Source organism: Eublepharis macularius, chromosome 8, assembly GCF_028583425.1.
Source record: "Eublepharis macularius isolate TG4126 chromosome 8, MPM_Emac_v1.0, whole genome shotgun sequence".
NCBI classification, from domain to species: domain Eukaryota; kingdom Metazoa; phylum Chordata; class Lepidosauria; order Squamata; family Eublepharidae; genus Eublepharis; species Eublepharis macularius.
In genome coordinates this window covers 3,737,175-3,761,808 of record NC_072797.1, presented here as the reverse complement: position 1 = coordinate 3,761,808, position 24,634 = coordinate 3,737,175, and the positions used below count along the sequence as shown (strand labels likewise).

The 24,634-nt window shown below is 45.5% G+C and overlaps 1 protein-coding gene and 1 non-coding gene across 3 annotated transcripts in view; both read right to left on the bottom strand.

Annotated features, from left to right (window-relative positions):
- UBAP2 (ubiquitin associated protein 2) overlaps positions 1-24,634 on the bottom strand; it is a 110,514-nt gene that overhangs the window by 46,654 nt on the left and 39,226 nt on the right. For both annotated transcript variants that reach the window (XM_054986418.1, XM_054986419.1), the window contains exons 4-13: positions 24,231-24,341; positions 21,635-21,788; positions 20,864-20,941; positions 16,624-16,678; positions 13,259-13,362; positions 11,798-11,850; positions 7,713-7,780; positions 5,014-5,203; positions 934-1,150; positions 59-330 (exon numbers count right to left, since the gene is read on the bottom strand). In XM_054986418.1, coding sequence (XP_054842393.1) covers positions 59-330; positions 934-1,150; positions 5,014-5,203; positions 7,713-7,780; positions 11,798-11,850; positions 13,259-13,362; positions 16,624-16,678; positions 20,864-20,941; positions 21,635-21,788; positions 24,231-24,341 — 1,302 coding nt within the window. The remainder of the gene's footprint in view (positions 1-58; positions 331-933; positions 1,151-5,013; positions 5,204-7,712; positions 7,781-11,797; positions 11,851-13,258; positions 13,363-16,623; positions 16,679-20,863; positions 20,942-21,634; positions 21,789-24,230; positions 24,342-24,634) is intronic.
- LOC129335256 (small nucleolar RNA SNORD121A) lies at positions 4,373-4,458 on the bottom strand. Its single transcript, XR_008597598.1, has one exon. It is a non-coding gene; the product is annotated as a small nucleolar RNA SNORD121A (small nucleolar RNA).

Sequence of the window (24,634 nt, the reverse complement as noted above, 5' to 3'; positions counted from 1 at the left end):
AGCTTTACTTAATGTACGTCCATGCTTATTTAATCAATCCCTTTGGCTGATCACCCACCTTGGAAGCTGGTGGGATCTTCCGTTTTGGTGGCTTGGTCTGCTTGTGCGGCGTCTGATGGGCAGGCAACATCTGGCTTTCCGTAGATAGATTAGGAAGGTGCATCAATTTGCTGACCACCACAGGGCTGTCCACCGGCGAGGGCTCTCGGGCTTTCACCTGCGGGACAAAGGATTCCAGCCCCGGAGGAGGGGTGGGGACTGCCTGCGTCTGCTGCTGCCTCTGTGTTAGCTGGCTCAGAACCGGAGATGGCTCGGGCTGGGATTTGAAATCTAGGCACCATTGGCAAGAGGGAACCAAAAAAAAATAAGTCATTCCTCGGCCCCACATGTAAGAGCACCATCTGCTGCAAGACAAACCACCTTGGAGCTCACTGAGAAAGGTGGACTATTAAAAAAATAAATTTTTCACTTCCCAATGGCAAAAGCGCTGTGCATTTTAAATCCTGGAACACATTTCAGGAGTCTACTAGCATCATAAAGATTATTGAGGTTTTAATCCAGCATAAGCTTTTGTGAACTAAAATGTTCTGGGCCCTTGTCCACAAAGGTTTATGCTGAAAATCTTATTACCAAGGTGTCACTAGCCCCCTCTTTATTGTTGCAACAAAAGATCAACACAGTTACCCTCTGGAACGGGAAACTAGAGCCAGTGTAGTCTAGTGGTTAGAGCTGGACTAAGATCACATCCATGCACAGCCACCTTGGGACAGTCGCTCAGCCTAGCCTACCTCACAGGGTTATTGTGAGCATAAAAGGGAGGAAAGAGAATGATATAAGTCCCTTTAGGCTCCCGTGGGGAGAAAGGTGGGGTATAAATGAAGTACATAATTAAACAATTACCCATTCCAGTGTCTAGAATAATTCAACACTTACCAAACTGGCTGAGGACAGAAGGCTGTGAAACAGAAGGCTTTACATCCCAAGATGATGTGGTGGCGGTGGAGGAAACAGAGGCGATTGTGCTGGGAGAACCCTGTGAAGTGAACTGACCCAAAGATGGGGGTTTCAGCTGGTCTAAAAACTGAGACCCAGCAGAGTTGGCCGGTTTTGAAGGGCCAAACTCTCCAAATCCAGAACAGAGGACTGAAGACTATGGAAGGGGGAAGGGGACAGAGAGAGAAGGAAAAGACAATGTTTCATTAAATTACAAGAATTAAGACATTTTGTAACTCAATGACAACACAAATATTTGGTAATTGTGCTAGTTATTTCATGCATTGAACTGGAACAAATTCAGCAAATCGACAAATTCAGCAAATGGTCACAAATGTTGAAGGCTACAGATGGTGACTTGTAATAACCACCCCCATCTCCCACTGGGGAGAATTCAGACATGTCACGTGTAGAGGTGTGCAATTCGGGTTTCCGATTTGGGAAAAATACCTGAATCGGACCCAATTTGCAAAGATTCAGGATTTCCAAATTGGCACCAGCATGCCAGGTCCGTTTCAAAAACTTTGAATCAAAGATTCCCGAAGTGATTTGTATTGCTTCTGGAAGCTTCGGGTCAAGGGGTTAAAATACCCCTTTCTGTGCCGCTGCACAATGGCAAGGAAAGAGACATTTTAACCCCCGAATCAGCTGCTTGGCAGGGAGTTCCCCGCTGAGTCAAGCCGGCTGCACAGCAGCATGGAAAGGGGCATTTTAACCCTTGAATCAGCTACCTGGCAGGGAGTTCCCTGCCAGACAGCTGAATCAAGCCAACAGCTTAAAATGCCCCTTTCCGTGCAGCTGTGCAGCATGGAAAGGGGCATTTTAACCCCCGAATCAGCTGTCTGGCAGGGGAGTTCCCCGCCAAGCAGCTGAAGCTCGTGGGATTTAACCCCCCCTGCTTATTTCTCCGTATGGGAGGGGCAGGAGGGAACTCCCTCTTCCCCCTCCCATTGGGTGAAATAAGCAGTTGGGCAGGGAAGCCTACCGCTTCGGAAATCCCTTATTTATGACTTTTTTCCTGCTTTGGGAAACCCAAAGCAGGAAACCCGGATTTATTTATTTTTTGCTGCACACCCCTAGCCACGTGTGCTTTTCTAGGTAGAGGATTCTTACTATTACATGTCTACCTGGACCCTCTGTATCTTTCACCATGCATGGACTGGGTCTGTCTTTCCATCTGGCAGGAACTGCAGCAGGCAAGGTAAAGAAAGTTCCCATCAGCAGTCATTACCAGATTAACGTTCCAAGGTGAGAAGAAAAAGGGAGCAATATAACTGAATCCTAGCTTCCCATCTCCACAACCTGACAGCCCCCAGCCGCCATTCCCAAGCGCTGAACACAGCCACTTAAGACCCCTAGCAGCGTTCTGGAGAGTCAGAACCTTACTTTTTGACACTTCCTAGTGTTTGGGTTCATTCTAGGAGCACCTGCACACAAATGATCAGTAACTCTGAACACGAGGCTTAAATATAAGTAGTTTATTGAGTTCAGAAGAGTGTTTGCAAGGCAGGAACCACTCTAAAAACAACAGAGCAAAAGCCAATGAAAAAAACAACAGCTTGCCTAAGCTTAACTAAAACTATCTGACTAGACATAAAGCTTGCTTGCTAATGTGCATTCTCTATCTTCCAGGGTGCTCATACTCACAAACAGAAAAAAAAGCCCAAACCATGCCAGGCAGCTCTGATATCACAGAGCCTGGTATGGAGCGAAGTCTCTCACGTGCTTGGATGAATCGAATGGCTAATGCCGGAGGCCAGAGTGAACAAGAGCTAGCTGCTGTGAGGAGCCATCTTTTCTAGGGCTGTCAGCCAAACAGGGTACATTTATTGTCGAAGGCTTTCACGGCTGGAGAACGATGGTTGTTGTGGATTTTCCAGGCTGTATAGCCGTGGTCTTGGCATTGTAGTTCCTGACGTTTCGCCAGCAGCTGTGGCTGGCATCTTCAGAGGTGTAGCACCAAAAGACAGAGATCTCTCAGTGTCACAGTGTGCAGAAGATGTTCCACAGGACACTAAAATACTTGACAACACTTCCAACTACTTTGTCAGATTGCACAGGGAAGCGATTGAAATTCATAAGCATAAACACAATTTCAATAGGAAAAGAGAGACTTTAAGAATGAATAGAGCATGGCTTCCAGCCCTGCAAAACACCAGGCTAATGAAATACTCCACATCCCACAATAGCCCTGCAGAGAAGATTAGCATATCAAGCACCAATCCATATGCAAAATAACCTCCTCAGGATACAGTGACGCCTCCCTCCATTAGCATTCCACACCCTGGGAAACTCCTACAGGATGACTCAGCCCAAACCCACCTTCCTGAGTAGATACAAATGACCTGCCAACATCTTCTCCACGCTGTGATACTGAGAGATCTCTGTCTTTTGGTGCTACACCTCTAAAGATGCCAGCCACAGCTGCTGGCGAAACATCAGGAACTACAATGCCAAGACCACAGTTATACAGCCCAAAAAATCCACAACAACCAGGGTACATTTAGATAACAGCATTGCTAGCAAGGGAAAGCAGGGAGGGCAACTGGAGCTGAGACTCCCTTCCACCCAAGGACATCTTGCTTTGGCACAACAGGCTGCAGGTGCAGTTAATTAAGGAGCCCGTTCGTTCCATTCTCAGGGTGGCAGGCCAGAACTGGGCCTGTGGAAACTTATGTGCCTGAACCAAAGCTGCTCAGGCTAAGCCAGCCGTATAGGTTATGAGGCTGCCCTAGACACTTCTTAAAGTGTTTGTTGCTGGAGTTTTCATTTGGGGGAGGGAGTGAGAACAGAAACATAGGGGCGAAGAAATGACGTGCAAGGCCCAGGCTTACAAGCCAAGGGGGACACATGCCACTGGCACAAGGAGTCCCCCAATGACATACGAGGCTCTTGTGATGGCGAAGTGATTGAATAAAACTCACAGGGGCTCTCAGCCATTTGTCTTCATTGACATTACAAGACTCGTTTCTCTTTTCTACCCAACCTGGCCTCACTGCAGAGGCCTCTGGGGCAGGAAGGGCTTTTTACTCAACTGTATGTTAGCCACCCTGATCTCCTGGGATGACCCAGCTTTTCTGCAAACCAGCTGGATCAGCTCCTTAATCTTCACCCACTCCATAACCGGAGCTTAAGGTCAAAACAGCTGCACTGAGACCTTCCCTCCTGCCAGCCGTTATCTTTCACTCCCTCTCTCTCCCCTCTGTCTTCTATGTTGGCAAAATCAGCATTATAAGATTTCTGGGGGGGCAGGGGCCTGCTTTTTTGCTTTTTACCCTATCAACTGCCATATACATCAATGAGACCAAGTATATAATTATAATTAAGAGCATACTAGTGGGTTTGGGACTCATCCCAACAAGCAAGCCAGTCTTTGTGAGGCTGGAAAACTCAGAAGTCATTGATTTCCACATGCAGTAATCAGATATGTGCTTGGAAAGAATACCACATCACAGTCTTCCAGTCCAGAATGGCTCTGTGCTTGAGGAACAGAAGTGCTTGATTAATATGCAAAGAGCGTTATCTGTCCCTCTTTCAACAATCAATATAAGCAGGTCGGTTCAGCAGCTGACGAGGAACAAATCAGTAAGCCAAACGTGGGTTCTAAAAGCAAAACTGCAGTCACAGAGTTTATCCTTTGCAAGGACAACCGTGCGTCTACGTTTCCATCGCTGCAGGGAGGGCGGGTAACAAACCCACACACACGCCCCTGTATGTTGGGGATGTGGAAGCAAGGCAATCCTTTTAAAAAAATTAGCCCGTGTTTGCATTTTATATGCACAATACTCTCTGTTCTGCCTGGGTCCCAAACAGAGAAAGGTCTTTCCCAACATCTGCTACTCGAGATGCCAGGGACTGAACTTGGGACTCTGTGTGGAATACAGGCGCTCTACTAATAAAAGACCACAGTTCAAAACCACCAACATTTTCCTCTCTCCTTCCCAATGAAGGAAAGACTGCAAGCATTACTCAGCGCATGAGAAGGTTCAGCACTTTTAACAAGCCAAAGGGCAACATTACCAGGCTCTGTGGAGAAAAGGAGTTAACAGCACCAGTGTTGCCAGCTGCTAAGGCCATCGGGGAGTTGTGCTGGGAATTCGTAAACACTAAAGCCTGCCCAAAGCTTTGCTGCTGCGCAGGCTCAAAGGAGTTGGCCTCTGTCTCTTGGCTAGAAGTCCCGGGTTTCTGAAGCAGCGTCACCAAATCTATGCTACAAGAGCAAAAGTGAAGGACATTGGAACATGAAACGAAAGGAGAGAATCAGAGTTTAAAGGGACTCAAAATACCATAGATCAACCCAATGCCATCACAGGATCTCCTGCAGTTAAAAGTTCTCACCTTATCTAGCCCAAGAGAAAACCCACAAACTAAAGTGATGCAGGTGACTCATTTAGGGATGAAGGCCCTGTCAGGAAAATACGATGGAAGCCAACTTAGATTTAGATGCATTTTCAGTACATAATTAAAGTTCCATTGCCATGTGTGCAAGATCTCCAAGGGATGAGCCACAATACTGACACTGTACATGGCCTTCTTTCAAAAATATGGAAAGCACAAGTCGGTCCCGGGACTGTGATTCTTGGGATTACGCTGTCCCAAAGAAATCCAAATGTGCTACAAAGTAACTTGGCCCCAAGCTACATTTTACAGAAGGTACCGTACTTTCAGAATGCCAAAAAAATAATAATCTGGAGTTATCTGACAAGGCGTTCTAGGATGGAGGCTATATGGAGTGATAAGTCATGGGAACTGGGAGCCACACTATTTGTTTATTTGGATCCTACCTTTTAAACACAAGGGGAATTTAACAAGGTAGTTAACGAATAATGCATGAACAGAACTAAAACCATTTGGATAAAAAAAAATATTATCAATTGCAAGCTCAAGAGAATAAAACCGTTTCAAAATGTTGCTCAAAGGGCAGCAAGGATGATGCCGGTTGTCTGCCCCCGGGGAAGATCTTGCATAACCAGGGCACAAGCACAAAAAAGGCTGTGTCTTTTCCAGTCATCGCTCGCTCAACCTCTGAAGGCAAGCGCACCTGAAAAATGGTTTCTGATGGAACACCCACAATGGTCAGACGGGGGGTGAAGAAGACACCCCAAAAATAGCAGCTTAGCGGGAGGAATGTATACAAATTGAATCCTGGAAGCCTCTCCATGTCCCACAGGAATGGGTCTGAAAACACACTGCGCAGTCCGCTTGCAGAAGCAAGCACAGGTCTTAGCAGGGCCTCGGATGGGAGAGTTCCTGAAAACCTTTCCCATGTCTACCACAGTGAAAGAAAAGTGGAATCGCATCATAAATAAAAACTGCTGTTCGTTTTGTCTTTTCCCTGGTACACTTAAAGCAGATGAAGTTAAAATAAGAACAGTATGCCCAAATCCACAGTTCTGCTCCAAAATAAGATATGTACCAAACGAACAATCTTCTCAACAAAGCAAGCCTTCTCAATTGATTTTAAAAGCCGTTTAAAAGAAAACCCAATAGTCCAATCAATTCAGGGGCAGAAGAGAAAAAATCATTTAATATTACATCCATAAAAATGCCCAAAAGAGAGAGACGGAAAACAAGAAATGTTTTTAAAAAGCAAAAATGAAGTCCAGACATTAGCAGGCAGGACAAAAAAAATCTAGTCTTTAAGGTTCTGGGCCACTCCAAAAGGACACTCTCTGGGGTACCCCTGTGGCCTGGAGCCTCCACTGGCTTTAGGAAGTTGATGGTGCCCAGCAATAATAATCTCACTTTCCACTTTTGCTGTTGCCCACAAACCAAGGGTTCAGCAACCCCAGAATTTCCTAGCAGCTGCCACATACTATCAACCAGCTCAGACCACCTGCAACAGACACTTAAAACTTTATTGGGGGGCTTGTTAGATTTTTCTTAAGCAAGCCAGCCCTGAACAGGTGTTTTGCCTTAAAAAGAGGCAACAACACCGAATCTGATTAAGTTCTTGACAGTCACTGCAATTGTTAATCTCCTACTGCAAGACAAGTCAAACTAGATGCGGAAGTTGTAACTGGGGCGGGGGGGGAAGGTATCTTTTGGCTACTACAAGAGCCAGTTTGGTGTAGTGGTTAAGAGTGTGAGACTCTAATCTAGAGAGCTGGGTTTGATTCCCCACTCCTCCACTTGAAGCCAGCTGGGTGACCTTGGGCGAGTCACAGTTCTCTGGAGTTCTCTCAGCCCCACCCACCTCACAGGGTGTTTTGTTGTGGGGATAATAGTGGCATACTTTGTAAACCGCTCTGAGTGAGCATTAAGTTGTCCTGAAGGGTGGTATAAATCAAATGTTATTACTATTGTTACTACTTTCCATTCTCTCTTACCCCAAGCCAGCATGGGTTCAGCAGTTCCCTTTTTTGCCAATGCCTCTGAGCCACGTATCTTAAGGGTCTGGTTATCATTTGTGTATTTCAAACCCTGGGGGAATTACAGCAGGGCTTGTAGAGAAAAACTGAACCATCTAAAGGGGGATCCACAGGAGACCTTACAATAAAAGCCCACATAATTACACACTGGACCACTCCTGTGCAATCCTGACTCAGTCAGGCTGTTATGTGGAAAGGGTATTTTCAAGCAAAGCATTTCCAAAAACTATTACAGGATTCTCTAAAAGGGAATATCCTCCGAAAGGGGCCTTAACTCCTGCTCAGCACACAACTAGGTTGAGGGGAAAGCTTCTCCGAAGGGGAAGAGAGGGGAAGCGAGAGACGTACCTTTGGCCAGGAGTCACGTGGTTCTCAGCTGGAACAGATGAAGCAGTGAAGACCTTCGTTTCTGAAAGCTGAGATTGGAGGGGAGGCAGAGAGAAGAGAGGAAAAAACAACGTAAGGTGGGGAAGTGGCGTGGCTCGATGGAAGAGCAACTCCTTTGCATGCAGAAGGTCCCAGTTTCAACTCCTGGCATCTGCAGTGAAAAGGACCAGGCAGCAGGTAATGCGAAAGACTTTGACCTGAGACCCTGAAGAACAGCTGCCAGTCTGAGTAGACAATACTGACCACAGATCCAGAGGAGTTAGCTGTGTTAGTCTGTAGTGGCAAAATAATAAAAGCGTCCAGTAGCACCTTTAAGACTAACCAACTTTATTGTAGCATAAGCTTTCGAGAACCACAGCTCTCTTCGTCAGATGCAGGATGCATCTGACCAAGAGAGCTGTGGTTCTTGAAAGCTTATGCTACAATAAAGTTGGTTAATATGATAGGATAATGGGCTGAGTCAGTAGAAGGTAAATTCATGTGTATGTGCAAGTACAAAAACTTAGGGAGGGATGGCTATTTAGGAGAAATACTGGAAGCGACCATGTTGAATCCGATCAAGTATTTGTCTTGAGGAACGAAGCAGCAGGGAATGGTTTCACAAGAGAAGCCATTATATAACTGCTCAGACTTGGTGGTTAATCAACCTGTTGTTTCAGAAACAGAGAGCTGCCTTTGAGCACTGTTTGGTTGGGAGAACACCTGGGAATCACACACCAGTTGCCATGAGGAACAGCAAGGTACAGAGGACAATGCCAGCTACCAAGGAAAAAGCATGTTGTTTCTACACTTGGAGGCTGTACAGGAATATGCCAAGCTGCCTTACACCAATTCAGACCACTGGTTTATTTCACCCAGCACTGCCTACTTTGACTGGCAGCAGCTCGCAGGCAGAGAAAGATCTTCCCCAGCTGCCCTCCAGCTTGAGACCAGATTCGAGGACTGGACCCAACGCATGCAAAGTATGTGTTCTAACACCCAGGCCTTACTGCTCCCTCCGCCTCAAAATATGAAAAGTGTGTGGTTCTTGGGCAGAAGCCAAGCTAATATTCTTTGTTGACATTCCAATCTTAGTGACATGTGTTGCCAAAGCAAGCACGGCCAAGACTCTGCCTGGAAGAGATCAGGAAGGGTCGGTATATTTGCTGGCCACTTGCTTTGCCAAAGGAAGGTCCTACTCACACATGGCAAAGCAGCAATACAAAATTCAAGCAGGACACAAAAGTTGGCATCTGCTTATGGATGCTCGTACTGCAACTCAGTTGGGCCAGCTTTAAAGTGCCATGTCATTGTGGAGGAAGAAACGGTAACAGAATTTGTCAGAAGGCCAAAATAAACTTCTTACCCTACCACATTAACTACCACTTCATTCTGCTGATGCTGTTGTATTCATATTCCCTCCCAGATCATATGAGAGAGAATTATACTCCAGCAAATATGGAAAGTTAGATAAGGGCAAGTGTCTTTTAAGTATTTAATATTTAAAAGACCATTGCAGAAGAGGAGCTATGTTAATGTACTGCAGCAAAAATAAAGGAGTCCCGTGGCACTTCAAAGACTAAAAAAATTGACTTACAAAGGCTTACACTATGGAATATTTTTTTTAAAAAAAATCTTCAAAGGCGCCACTAGACTTCTGGAATATTCAAATGCCTTTTCATGGCCTCTCCCAATAAACCTGGGAAAGGAGCTGACTTGCGCAAGACTGTCAAGAGGATTACAGCCACCCCCAAATAAGGAAAGGCAGGAATGCCTCTGCTCCAGAAGGACACCAGCTAACAAGCCACCCTTCAGACTGCAGCACCTTTGCTGCTTTACTGGGGAAAGGGTGCACAGATTACCGCCTTCACACTCCACCGCCCCCCCCGCCTTGCTGGGGACTGTGACATTCAACAGACCACGTGACATGCTGAGCGGCTGAAATGTTGTTACAAGAGACCCACAAGGGTTCTGGGAAGCAATTCAACCTGCTCCTCCGTAGCAGTCTGGGAGAGCTCGACCAGGGTGCTCCAAGAGCAGCAGCAGCAGCAGCAAAGTTCCTTCACTGGCCTACTGGCAAGTTCCTCGAAACAAACAGCTGACGTACTGTGGGATGCCAGCTGTTGCGTTAGAGTTGCGCTCCTAGGCTAAACCCCACAAAGCAAGAATCGCCTGCTGAAAAGCAAACCTGAGTCGACCGTGCAAATGGGTTAGTCACTTGCCAAATATACAAGGCACGTTATCAACCACCATTCCCTCTTGTCCCAGGCAGTCTTTGAATGCCATCCACTGCATTTTGGCTAGGGAACAGCTGTGGGGGGCAACTTCCTTCACGCCCTGCTTGCAAGCTTACTAGAACTCTGGCTGGCCACTGCTGGAAGGAGGCAGCTAGACTAGATGAAACTCAGCCTCACCTCGCAAGCAATGCTCATGGCCCTCGCAGCGGGTTTTATGGAGCCCGAAGAAACGCAAGGAGAGAAGCCAGCAAAACCAGGGGGGCTCCAAAGGCTGAGCAAAGCTGTGCTGAAGGACACGGAGATGCACACACACAAACAAAACTCATTGGCAATTCTTACATTTTGTTAGACGTACTAGAGCAAAGTTTTTGGAATTGCCATAACCAACTCAGTCAACTTAAAAGAAAACTCTGTTCTAAGCTCCCCAAGACCTTGGCAAGTCCAGCAGCTTAGCTAGCAATGCTCACTAATTCTAAGCAGTCACGAGAACCATGTAGAAAAGCTTTCCCAGGACTGCATCCCTTCCCAATGCAGGTGTGTATATCTGGAAAAGGAGGCACTGTATGAGTGTTCCAGGGGGTGGGCGGCACTCCATGTATTTACTTCATTTACACTGCGTCTTTCTCCCCTCCTCATTTATACCATTCTCCTCTCCTCCATGTTATTCTCACAACAACCCTACGAGGTAGGTTAGGCTGAGAGTATGTGACTGGCCCAAAGTCACCCAGCAAGCTTCCATGTCAGAGTGGGGATGTGAACCTGGGTCTCCCCAAGCGTAGTCCGTCCCTGTCCCTGTCCCTCTACCTATTACATCACACACAAGAGATATGGCTGGGCCAAATCATTCATATAATAGCATTCTGTGGGAAGAAGGGTTCCTTCCCCATGGCTACAAAGACAGTAACCTCCCACCAATGGTTTGAAGGCTTATAGCCCAGTTTGACACTTGGTTCTATTGAAAGGATAGGACAACCCACCCCACACACGTAACGAAAAACTAAAATGAAATATAGCCACATAACGCCCATCTCAAAAGCCCAAGGCTAGGTCTGGAAAAAACTCATGAGGCTATCTTATATTGGTCCACCAAAGTCATTATTGTCTCATCTGACAACACATTCTGGAGGCGTCTTCTGAGGCCCTGCTTTGGTTGCCCCTGCCTTCTGAGGTGAGGTGGGTGACGACCCTTCTTGGGTCCTGGCGCTACAATTACGGAACTCTCTCCCCAAGAATAGTCATCTGTCCTCTTCTGTCACCTTCACTTTTTGGTTTCATCTGGCATTCCATAAGTGATGCCTTGTTCCTGTTTTACATATGTATTTCAGTTTTTTAATTTTTTAAGAGGCAGTTTTATTATGCCTTGTTTTAACTGCCTTTGTGGCCCTGATCCGCCAGAAGGGCAGCATACAAATCTTGTCAATAATAAAGAGTCAGAACCTTTTTGAAAAAATTATAAGATCTAGCGGCATCCCCAAAGAGCAAAATAATTAACTTTATTTAATCTGAAGCATCTAGAAATCACACAAAATTGTTCCAAATGACTCCTTCCAAAAGGAAGCAGTGCTGGGTGATCACATAATGAAATGAATGGTCTTCCTTACCCAACAAATGCCCTGACCCAGGAGAGCCCAGGAAAGCCTGATCTTGTCAGATCTCAGAAGCTAAGCAGGGTCGGCCTTGGTTAGTAACTGGATGGGAGACCTCCAACGAAGACCAGGGATGCAGGGGCAGGCAACAGCAAACCACCTCTGTTGGTCTCTTGCCAGGAAAACTCCACAAGAGTTTGCCATAAGGGCAGGATTTCATTTCACCCAACAAATATGAACTTACATCTTCATTCCAGTCTTCAGCTGTCCATTCTTCTATTGAGTTCTTCCATGCTCCTATAACAATAAAAGACAGAACACAAGCAAGCAATCAGCCCACAGCTCCCTATGCTGGACCCCGCTCCCTACACATTAAGAAATACCCTGCCACCCCTATAAGAGAGCTAGGATGGAACTCCAAGACAACAACGTGTTTCTTGATCAAGTTTTCAGCCATCAAAAGCCTGCCAGACGCAAAGCGGCAAGTTAAAGTATTTCCAGCGAGTTAAAAAAAGATCAGTTACTCAAATATTTATCCACTGGGGAAAACAAAGCTCTCTACTCTATGTTTTATCATCTTAACTGTAAGCTGCCTCAAGCAGGTCTCTGGAGAGGCAGCATATAAATTTTCTAAATAAATGTATACTGCCTTCCAATCTAAAGGAACTGTAGTGTTTTCATAGTCAGGATAGTATTTTGCTCCGACCTTCAAAAGAAGTACCATCCTCCATAACAGCTTCCCAACAGGGACTTCTAAAAGCCACTTAATGTCTACTCCTCCTGCAGTACCGGCTGTCTCCAACTCCCTGGGCAGACAGGAACAGGCTATATGCAAGATGAACCTTAAGCTAAAATGGTGGCTGGTGGCAAGCGAAGCACACGTACAAGTCTCTTGCAACTAAGTTCTTTTTTACTGTTTATGCAAGATTTTACAATGAGCGGACAGTAAGTATGCAGTAGATATAACGAGGTTAAAAAAAAAAACGTCCTTCCACTTATTCTGCATTACGGAAAAGCTTTTCCCCTCCAAAATATGGACCACGAAAGGAAACTCTCTTCAATATTTCCAAGCCTTTAGCAATTCTTCCGATCAAGTTTGCAAGCTAATCTTTGGCACGATGACTACTACACATTGGCTGAACCGGAAACTGCCAGTGCTGAGAAGTCCACACAGCTATGTCCTGAGGCCACTGAATTATGTACTGCCTACAAATACCCTAAACTGGTGACATCATAATTTGATGTTCTTAGTTAAGTCTGCACACTTATGAGAACATCCAAACTCTCTCCAATGCAGGACAATAGCAAATATGTGTGATGCACTAAACAAATATTGGCTTCCCCCAACCCCCCATCACAAAGAGCAGCTCTTATGTCAACAACAATCCCTGACACATAGAATCATAGGTTGGAAGGGACCTCTTGGGTCATCTAGTCCAACCCCCTGCACAATGCAGGAAATTCACAAATACCTCCTCTACACACATCCAGTGACCCTTACACTTCATGCCCAGAAGACGGCAAAAAACCTCCAGGATCCCTAACCAAACTGGCCTGGGGAAAATTGCTACGTGACCCCAAGGTGGCGACTGGCCTTACCCTGGGCATGTAAGAAGGGGCCATGAGAACTAAGCACTTTCCAATTACAACATTAGCAGCAACAGATGGGTTGAGGGGGGAGACTGCCAAAGGTGGATCCCATTACCTGTGCCATCATCAGCGTCATTCTGCCCAGCCTCCCAAGACTCTTGTTTTGTTCCAAAGCCTTCTGTGGCAGGAGATTCCGTATAATCTGCAGGGTTAAACGTCCTACAGATCAAGAGAGTTGAGAAAGTCAGAAATACACAGGAAAAAATGAACAAATGTACCTCTATCCAATCACAGCACTGGCCCGTCCAAAAGCTCATGCTCAGCCAGAGGCCTTCCCCAGCTTTATCATCTCTGGAACTTTGAATTGGACAGTGCTGGGGATTCAGCTTTATGCTTGCAAATCATGCCATCCTGTACAGCCAAGAAGAGCCATTTTGAACATTCACAACAATAAACAAAACCTTTCCAATTACAACATTAGCAGCAACAGATTGTTTTTTTTGGGGGGGAGGATTGTCAAAGGTGGATATTTTATTGTAACTCAAAGGAGGCCGGGTCATAGCTCATTCTGCTTTGCAAACATAATGCCTCTCATCCAACACTGGCATTTCCACTTAAAAACCTTAGCCAGCAGAAGTGTGCAGGCCCCGGAGAGCCACAAGTCACCAGTGCTGGTCCATACGGGGTAATAGTCCAACTTTGCAAAAGGGCAGCACCTTATGTGCCCTCTCTAACAACTGCTATTTAATAAGATCACAATCCTTTACCTCCACGCAGTAAGAGAAGGAGGGGCTATGGAGCAGGACACAGAGAAGTCAAGCAACCGAGCAAGCTGCTCCTGGTTTCCACTGAACATGATTCCATTTCAAAAGCACATGGCTTTTCTCAGCCTAGGTTGTAAGGAGAACTCAGGCTAACTGGAAACCAATGCAAGAAGGTTTGACATATAAAGGAGAGGGCAGAAAATAATTCGCTTCAATGGGAGCCAGGCACTATGTGGCGCTCTCTCCCCTTATGGCTCAAGTTCATAGCTTTAGATGTGGCCTATGAACTTGACCATTTATTTGAGGTTCTCATCTGAGACCCTAAGGTGCCACTTGATTTCTGTTTTAATTTGCTGTAACAGATTTACATGGTTACTCTTTTGGGGAAGGGGACTTATCTGGCATTCAGTCATTCATGTGAGCATCAACTACTTTCCCTGAATGAGCATTCAATAAAAGGGAATTTCTATCTATACATTTTTATCCCGTCCTTTCTCCAAGGAACTCAGGGCAAGACACAGGGCCCTTTCTTCCATTCCATTCCCTGTGTGGTACAGTCAGGCTGAGAGAGAATGTCTGACCCAAGGGCAATCTGAGTTCCATGGCAGACGGGAGATCGGAACTTGAGTCTCCCAGGTTCTAGTCCATCCACTGATCTAATCACTATCGGAGACTGGCCTCACTTTTTAAAACATTTTTTTACATTTTACATTTCTCTTGAAGGCCCCTCTATTACTATTCATGTTTGTTCCTGTTTTCTACTGTCCACTTGAATCTCATTATGTTAATGTATTTTAGTGAGGTTTTATTTAATTACATGCTTTGTACATTGCCCTGTGAAAATAAAGTGAAATGAAATGCAGGATCTGAGTCCAGTGGCACCTTAAGAGACCAACAAGATTTTCAGAGTGGAAGCTTTTGAGAGTAAGAGCTCCCTGGTGTCTGAAAAAGGGACCTCTGACTCTCAAAAGCTTACACACTGAAAATCTTGTTGGTCTCTAAGTGCCACTGGACCCAAATCCCGCTGTTCTCCTGAAGATCAACACGGCTACTCACCTAAACTATGTACAGTGGTTCTCTCACCACTGTACAAAGCGAGATCCTCAGGGACCCGCCTTCTCTGTGAACCAGGAGATCTCACCATTATTTAAATGCCAGATCTTCTCTGCTCAACAGGAAGCATGGGTGCAGTACCCCAAGAAAAGCAATTCTACATATGAACAGCCACAGAATTGCCTCTTACATTCTGTGTGTGGCAACAAACCGCCACCTCCCAATCGCACTGCACACAGAAGTCCACGAGGGGACATTATCAAAGCTAGTCCCTTATTTAGCTTGCTTCTTAAAAACATGGTCTTAAAAAGAATCTGTCTTCTAGCCTTACAGTCCTCATATTGCAGTGTCTATCATGGGGGGAAAGAGGAGAAGAGAGCCAAAGTTGGCGCATGTTAACTGCCCAAGAACAAGCAAACGTGCAATTAATTTGACACTGCCAGATGGCACCAAGGAGCAAGCACCACATACTGCCAGGCAAGGATGTAATTTTAGAAGCCTTCAACTGGAGTACAGTTGTGGTGAATGAGCTTAGGCAGTCTTTTTAATTCTGTATCCCACCCAGCCTGTTGCCTGTCATAGGTTTATTTTACGGCTGGCAGCATTCCCTCTTGACACGGCCCACATATCATTACTGCCAGTTCAGTTTCCAAATCATTAAAAGGCTCCAGTGGCACCAGACACTGCTGTGACTTCCACAGATGGCAAGCCAGCAGTCCTCATTGTTCCTCAGCTTCTTGCATTTGACCAGCTTCTCAATGTGGTCACCCATGAGAATATCATGCCTGGGGTTGTAATAACTGGGACAGTGCTACATTCAGAGGAAACACTTTACAACTGTGTGTTATGCCTCAAATCCCTATTCTGTATTTAGGTACTAACACAACTTTGCAATGGCCTGTCAGTCTTACAGCCATTCAGATGGCTGCAAAAGCACCTGCTCTCCATGGGATAAAATAATTCAGGGCACTTTGAGAAGCTTCAGTGAAAGCTTCTCCCCTGATTTGCACTGCTTTGCCACAAATGTGTATCAGGTCCTGAGCTTCCTCCAAAGACCATGCGCAGCAGTGTCTATTATTGATCAGGAAAATTCCTAGTTATTAAACATTACAAGACACCAACATGTGCTCTACTTTGCAGCACTCACAACATGAGTTTTTCAACTCTTTATTGGATTCTTGCTAATGCCATGTCTTTGCAAACTTGTATTTATTTACCCTATGGCATTGTTTATGGAAATGTCCTTGATATTGGCAGCACTAATCTCGCAGTGTGTAATCCACCCTGAGTCTCAGTGAGAAAAGCGGACTACGAATGACATAATAAATAAATAATCAATCCTGCTTTGAACACTTAACTGCACAGTGATACAGATAGCAGCAGTCAGTAACAGCTGTCATCATCGCCAGGGAGGAAGTGATTTCTGCTCATCTCCCTCCCCTCCTGCAATTGCAGACTCCATTTTGCCCCCAGTGCTCTTACCGAGTGCCTGCTCACCCCCCCCACTCGCCCCCCCCGCCCCACAAATAAACAAAATTTCAGGCTTCTTCATGAACTGCAGTGGGAGGGGTTGCAGATGGTTGAATACTCCCCAATTAAAATTGTATCAACAGGTCCTTTTTCTGTGAAGACATTCTCTTTCACCCTGCATGGAAAAACCTACCCCATGGCCTGGGCTGAAAACCTGCCTGCTCCTCTGCCTCTGCCACGTCCAAATCCTACAGGAAGAAAGAGACTCATGTTAAGAGTACAGCATGGACAAAAAGACTCTCCAGATTTCAGCAGGGAATCTAACCTAGGTTAGCAGAACTAAGTAAAATTCTCTCTCTTTACTTCAGAAGTGACATATTCTTGTGACATAAGGGGAAGAAAAACTGGTTTAGTTATTGTAATAAGCACAACCCATTCTTCTAATTTGTCAACAAATAGTAAGGGTAAAAGGAATCATCATGCTGGCTTCAATACCAAAACAACATAAATGGATGTTTATTTAAATAATGGCCTTGGAAACCACAGAGTACACCAGAGTACCCAAACCAAACAGATAGCTCAGAGGTGTTGCCCAATTAGCTCCTCTGGCAGGCCAAACACCTCCCTCCCTGCCGACCTAGCAATCAGGAACCAAGAGCCGCAACAGTTAATGGCAGAGCAGCCAATGGAGATCAAGAGTCAGAGGCTGGCTGGAAAGGCTTAACAGGTCAAAGCTGGACTATGGGTCGCCTCTACTGAAGCAGTGCTCTCCATCATTTATTTAGGAAACATACAGGCTGCCTCTCCGAAGACCAGCTTGATGTTGCTTAGAGGGTAAAACCATTCCATGTTTAGTTTTTTAAAAAAATCAATACTAAAAAACAGCATTAAACTGATCAACATACACACTGGAGGCATAAAAACAGCTTACAGCAACATACAGTGATACGCAGCATAAATCATTGCCAAAACAATCTTAGTAGTAATCTTAAAATGACAGTCAGCTAAGACACAGGCCATAAAAAACAACTACAAGGACAAAACGTCTGGGCAAAAAGAAACGTCCTGGGCCTGGTGCCTAGGGCAGACACCAGGCAAGCTGCAAGGAAGAGAGTATTGCAGAGACAAGGCGATACCCCCACAGAAGCTCTGCCTCCAGCTGCCACCCGTTTCATTTCCACTGTCAGGGGCACAGACTAGGAGGAGGATGTGAAATGGTGGGCTGGATAGTATGAGAGCAGAAACAGAATTCAGACGAAACTCACTTTTTTCCAAATGAACTTTAAAATAGTCTCAGCTTTATTACATTTCCTGTTATTTCCCTACAAAAACTCTGCCTTTGTATCTCTCTACATGAGATGCCTGGGAGCATGTTCATCACATGTTGGGAGACACAATCTTAACCAGGGAGCATAGTTTTAAAAGACAGAGCCGGTGAAGACCACACCAGAGGGGATGGATTCTCTCACAGCCCTCCACCGCCTCTGGCGTGCCAGACTGTCTCCCCTTACGGAATCTTTGCCCTGCGGCCCTCACTGCTTAGAACTTTGAATTAAGTGAGCCTCGGCAGGGCAAAAGCTCTGGAAGGGGAGACAGTCCAGCACGCCAAAGGCAGCAGAGGGCTGTGAGAGAATCTGTCCCCTGCGGAGCAATCTCCGCTGGCTCTGTCATTTAAAACTACCCTTCCCAGTTAACATTGCATCTCCTGACATGTGAAAAACACGTGATGGAAGTCTTGTGTAGAGAGACTCTCTATCACAAACTTCGTCACTAAGCAACACAGTTTGTGGTTTGCATTGTTTTCTAACTGTAAATCCTGCATAGTTTGTTTTATCATGTCTGATTGCATCATTTCATATTCTGTAAACCACCTTGAGTCTCAGTGAGAAAAGAAGGCAATAAAATCAAGGAACAAAGATCCATGCATTTCTTTAACTGGCACAATGCACACAACACCCTGCATAGTTGAGTTGATAAGTTCCCTAAGGCTTTGGAAAGTCACACTTTCGTTTCTAAGCCTCGTATGACACAAGCATATACATTTCCAAACTTTTACGCCATGTCCGTTAGAAACTAGCTTGCTAAAGCAAGCATAAAAGAGGTCTGGATGCAGAGAGTTCAGAATGAGTCATCATCTCTCTCCTTTACAGAGTGCTGACAGAAGCCTGAAAAGGTCTGAGTTCTAATTATTCTTCAGCAATCAGCAAGTAGACATGTGGATGAAGCACACAGCATTTGAACAGGCCCTGGATCCGGTTCATCATCCCACTTGCAATGAGACAATGGGCTGAATCAAAAGGCACTTCTGTCCCGCCCCCGCCCCGCCCCCCATGCAAATGCAGCCCAGCAAGCTCCCCAAATTGCTGTTTTAGAGGACCGGATTCTTGGAAAATCTCCTCCTTGTGTCACTGCCAAAAAAAAGAATTTCTGTTTCAGCCAAACGATGCTGTGGCCAGAATGCTGACTGGAGTGGGTTGTAGGGACCAGAACACTCCAGACTTGTTCCATCTTCACTGGCTCCCAATTTGCTCCCAGGTTCAGTTTCAAGATTCACCCTACTTCGGGCACCCTCGCCATCCAAAGCTAGTTGGGCGGCAGCCCGAGAAACAGCCTTTTCGGTAGTGATGGTGAAACTTTGGAACTCCCTCCCCAGGCAGATTCCTCTGTTTCCGCTATAAGGAGATACATGTTTGAACAAAAAAATCCCAGCTTCCAGCATATACCAATGGGATCCGAGCTTGCTGAAACTGAGAGGGGGGAAAAGATCTTTGGATCACAGTGGATACCTCGATCGAAGCGTCAACCAGGTGGGCCGCAGCAGTGAAAGAGGCCAACTCTGTGCTGGGGATTATTAGGAAAGGGATTGAAAAGAAAACGGCCAATGCAACAGTTCTATCTAAACCTGCCTTGGGTCATTAGTACAGCTCCTTCCTTACGTTACCTTAACTTTAACCTCAGGAGGGATCTGATCACAACTAACAATACTTTTTTCTTACACACACACACAACAGCTTCAGGTGTTCTCAATCTTACCCAGGCTTTTTCCTTGAGAACATCTCTTTGGTGACTGAATCCCACTGCATTTTGGCCCCTGGGTGTGACCTATGTATTGCTGCCTCCCTGACTTCTTCAGTGTTCCCAAAAGGTTTTCGCTGCCAAAGGTTTTCACCTTAGATCTTTTCAGTTGGTTATAGATAGTAGTATGACAGAACGGTCAGCACATGGGTGAGTGGCTGTGAGGTAAAAAGGGATCCTATACTCCTGTGGAAATAGGCAGTTAGCTTAACCACAAGTAGAATTTATGCATAAGTACGAACACACGGTGGCTGCTGAATATTGATAAGCGTACTGGTTTCAGGATAGGTTCAAACTGGAGAGCCAGTTTGGTGTAGTGGTTAAGAGCGCAGGACTCTAATCTGGAGAACCCGGCTTGATTCCTCACTCCTCCACTTGAAGCCAGTTGGGTGACCTTGAGATAGTCACAGCTCTCTAGAGCTCTCTCAGTCCTACCCACCTCACAGGGTGCTTTGTTGTGGGGATAATAGTAACATACTTTGTAAACCACTCTGAGTGGGTGTTAAGTCATCCTGAAGGGCGGTATATAAATCGAAAGTTATTATTATTATAATTATTGTTATAAGTTTGGAGGTTCCAAAATAGTTATATATTCTTAAAGGTATATTCACAGGCCCAGTCACAGAGCCTAATTTCCCACGCAGATTTACCCTATGACATTGTTTATGGAAATGCCCTTGGTGTTGATTGTACTAATCTCACACTATCTAATGCGCCTTGAGTCTCAGTGAGAAAGATACCTCTCACCCCCTTTCCTTTTGGCTTTGTGTGGGGCAAACTGTGGTGTCTTTTTCTCTCTGGGGTGTTACAATTATTAGGGGGACAGGAGGGTGACTTTCCTTGCTTAGATCAAGGTTTTCCTGTAAAGCACCCTGGTAACTGGTTGCCACTACGCAGGTACTTCCTGAGAATATCTAGACTGTCCTGGGAAGGTATCCAGCTCAGTTCTGGCATCATGACAAAGTAACAGAGTGGAACTCTGGGAACTGCTTTATGGAGCATCTGGCAGTATTACACAGTAATTTCACAAATTCAGGGGAGGCAAACCCAAATCTGCCATCGAGCCTCTTCTCCCCCCTCCCCCTGCTGCTGCTATTTCTCCTTCCTGATGTCATGACCAGCTTGCAAGAATCACAACCCGCTTTGGAGTCTTGACTCCACAGTGCAATGAAAGGCGTTGGGAGCAGGTACTCCTTTCTCTCCAACTGGTTTCAGTTATTGGAAAAGGCTTTGTTTTGGGGAGTTTTGATGGAAGTATTAGGAAAAGTCCAAGAGGGAGGTCCTTTTTAATTTCAATTGCAGGTACAATTGTGAACATCCTTGGGATGCAAGTACATATATTAACAGATTATCCTTACCTCTACCTCTACTATGTTTCCCACGATCAGAAGGCTTATCCCCTTGGCTGTTGTCCATGCCATTCTCCTCTGCTCTAACTAGACATGAAAAGAGATACAAAAGGTATTTTAGTCTTCGGCCATTAATAAATAATCCGCCCTGAGCCTGGTTCTCAGGGAGAGTAGAATAAAAATGTAATAAAATAAATACATAAATATATGCAGTTGCTTTAATATCACTGCTATGGAGACTTCAAGGAGGAATTTACTGAAATCAGACATTTTCCAGCTGTTGATGAGCTAAACTCATACAGCACGGAAAGGGTGAGAAGCCCTAAGAAGGTACAAGCAGCATTAGGATTTTCAATCACTACCATAAATATCATCAAAAAACCTACAAAGTTCAGTGGTTTTGTGGTACTGCACCTAAAGCCTTCCAGAAATTCTCTTCTCAAGTGGGAAATTTCTTCCTTGCATTTGGTAAGTTTAGTCATTTTTAAATTTTGCATGTCCACAACAAATTTTGCATGTCCACAGCATGCAAAAGGTATCCCAATATTATCATTTTTGTTAGAGTCATGAAGCCATGCCAGCCACTTACCCAGCCATACAAATGGTACTGGAACTGGGCAAATGCTTGATTCAAGAAATACCCACCCATTACATACTATATACATGGTTAACTTCTTCCCAAGAGCTGTGCTGCACACATATGACAAAGGAATTCAGACACACCATGCTCCTAAACAACTAAGGCAAGTGTGCTCCTATAAGCAAGGCGCCTGCGCTTACACTCTCGACCACGGCTGCCCCCTCTTCCTCGTCTGCTGGAACTTCCCCGTCCACGGCTCACTTCTCTGTCCCCTCGCTTTTCTCTGTTCTCTTTGTTTTCTGAACTCTCTTTTCCAAGACTTTTCTTCTTTCCTCCCACCGTCTCCCACGAAGTCTATTTGAGTGGAGAAGGAAAATAAAACAATTCAGAACGAATTCAAAGACTGCCTTGCAGAATATCTTCTGGCCTGATACATCTCAGTCTACAGAATTTGTTTTTGCAGGGCCTTGCAGACACGTTTGTAAAGCCATTCCTGAGGATTAGAACCCTGCCATAATAATGTCCACAGCGTTAACTACTAAGCATGCTTATGTACTCCTACCACCAAGTGAGCAGGTTACTGCTATGCCTTATGTTACAGACAGACAGCGGTTAGTCCAAAACCTTCAGCACCTTCATGGCTTGGAAGGGATCAGAACCAAAGATAACAACTGTGACACTACATTAAATCCCACAGCTAACTCTGGTACTGCATTAGAAGTCATTGTAGGCTTTGTTCACACAATAATGATTAGAATACCACACCCTGCCATTTTTCAAGCCACTAGGGTTGTAATTCTACTATCTCTCTTTGTTAGCATCCTTTGTGTGTGTTGGGGAAAGGGTGATATTATCCCCCAGTCTTGTATGCAGAAATGGTGTCAGATGCTGCATGTGTATGCTTAGTAGGGGAATTTTCCACAGTACCACAGACACTTGCCCATCGGTACTCAGACAATGTGACATGCAGATGCCAATTAGAGAGGAGTCCTGGCAAATTAGGGAGGGAGGGGTGTTGTATTTTTGGCAAGCTTAGGGCATAGTTTGTGGCAACTCAAAATATGAACTTAAAGGATGAAAATCATGTAATGTGTAGGAATTTCCTTAACATGTATAACTTATTCTGATTTAAGAGGAGGGGGAGACGGGTGAAAAATTGAGGCTCTTTTGTCCAGAACTGTTTAAAGAGCTGTGCCAGAAACATGGCAACAAAACATATGCAAAGAAAAATACAGGCAAGCCTGATTATTTTATTTAACCAACAGTAGCTATTCTACAGATTTCCATATTAAATTTCTCACCCCCACTTCCCCCATATTATTCACTGAGTTTAGATGTCACCTTTCTTCCACCATGGAACTCAAGGCAGGTTACTTACAATTCCTTAGGGGGTTTCCCCTCCAGCCTAGATCCAGACCAGCTGAGCTTCCGCAAGGCTGCTGTGTCACCTGCTCTCCAACCATATCCTGGGACAGGGGCGGGGGGGGGGGGGGTCCATCTTTAAAAAGATGCCAGATTAACCCACCAAATGATTCCTTGCTGAACCCTCAACAGATCTCAAACCTGGGCAAGGTCCCAGAGGGAAAGGCCACTGTCCACTGCTGCTCAGAGGGCAGCAGAAAACAAATGCAAACCATAAGCTCCAGCCCCAAGGACCAAACAAGACAGAGGAGGGAACTATTTACTCTTTCATTCTATCATCTCATTCCACCAAGTCCCAGTCAGGGCCAGTTCACCCATGAGGTGAGAGGGTCACTTTAGGCACTGAACTGGGGGCAACCTGCCCCCCGCGGCCCCTGCCTCATTGCTGCTGCCTCTGCTGAAGAGCCAGAGGAGCTGACACTGCTGGGCAGGTTGTTCCCCTGCAAGCCTCCTTGCTCCTCCCTTTGAAAGCCAAGATGCATGCAAAATAGCCCAAACTATGGAAAATGTTGCACACGTACAGGTCGTAACTGAGACTCGATGAGGACTCTGGCTGGCCTCATGCAGAATTTAAATTCTTCTTTGTCAGCTCCCAGCACACACAGCCATGATCACAAACAGCCAAGTTCAACTGGACACAAATAACTATTTGCAAATATGCTTACTTTACAGAAAGGATGAAGGACAGCCAAAGGCTCAAGAATCTGCATCAGCCTGGCTGTTTTATCGAAGCAGAGCTACGGTTCAGCCAAGCTCATGGGAGTTCACAGGCGTTACTTTCAGCCTCCCCAAAACAAAGAATTTGCATTTGGGCAAACAAGGAAACTGCATCAAGACAAGAATCAACAGGCTGAACACACCAACCCCCTTCCCACTACACAAGGGCAGCGGTGTCTGCCAGCTCCACACTTAGCAGAACAGACCCACTGAATCCAGCCCAGTAACTCCAGCACACCCATCAACACGCTTGCGCAAAAAGCGACTGCTTTTATGTCTAAGATGCAATCACACCTCGCCAAAGAGAGGCCCTTCAGCTCCAAGGCAGGACGAAACTAGCAAGGATCAGCAGACGGTATTTGCAGGTTAGGGAAGGAACGTTTGGTAACAGGACAGTAAAATCCCGGCACTTGACATTTCAAATCTTTTTGAGCCCTGGATATACACAAGGCAGATACTGGTGCTAAAAAGGAGAAATTCAAACACTTTCGCCTTCTCTTTCTAAGAGATGCCCTCTCTCCTCCTCCATCATCACCAGGCATCTCCAGAGGTTGAATCCTCACACAAAGCAACACACACACACACACACACAAGGATTTAAAAAACAGACCAACTCACAAAGGAGAAGTGCTGCTGAGTACTAAAATGAATCCTTACTGTGTCAGAACTTCCTTCCAGCAAGATGTTAATCGCTCTGTTCACATCCCCGTTACAGTCGTGTAGAGCCACTATGCTGTCGTCCTGGTTCTTCCCAGTCACTTCCATAAGCTGGAAACGGTAAGAGGAGACATGTTTAAAAGGCACACACAAAATCATTGCAAGCAAGAACCAAGAGTACTGTACAACGGCAAAAGAGATCTGAGCCTATCCCAAAAGCCTGAGCAATACAACAGGCATGTTTAAAGAGCACGCTAATTGAAAGCGGCAAGGGTGCAACTGTCCCTTTTAAAGTGTCTTGCAGCCTGGAGCACACAATCAGGTAGATGCGAAAATGTAGCAGCAGAGATTTTGTGAAAGCATAAACAGTGACACATCCTCTCTCTCAGAGGAGGAGCTGTTTC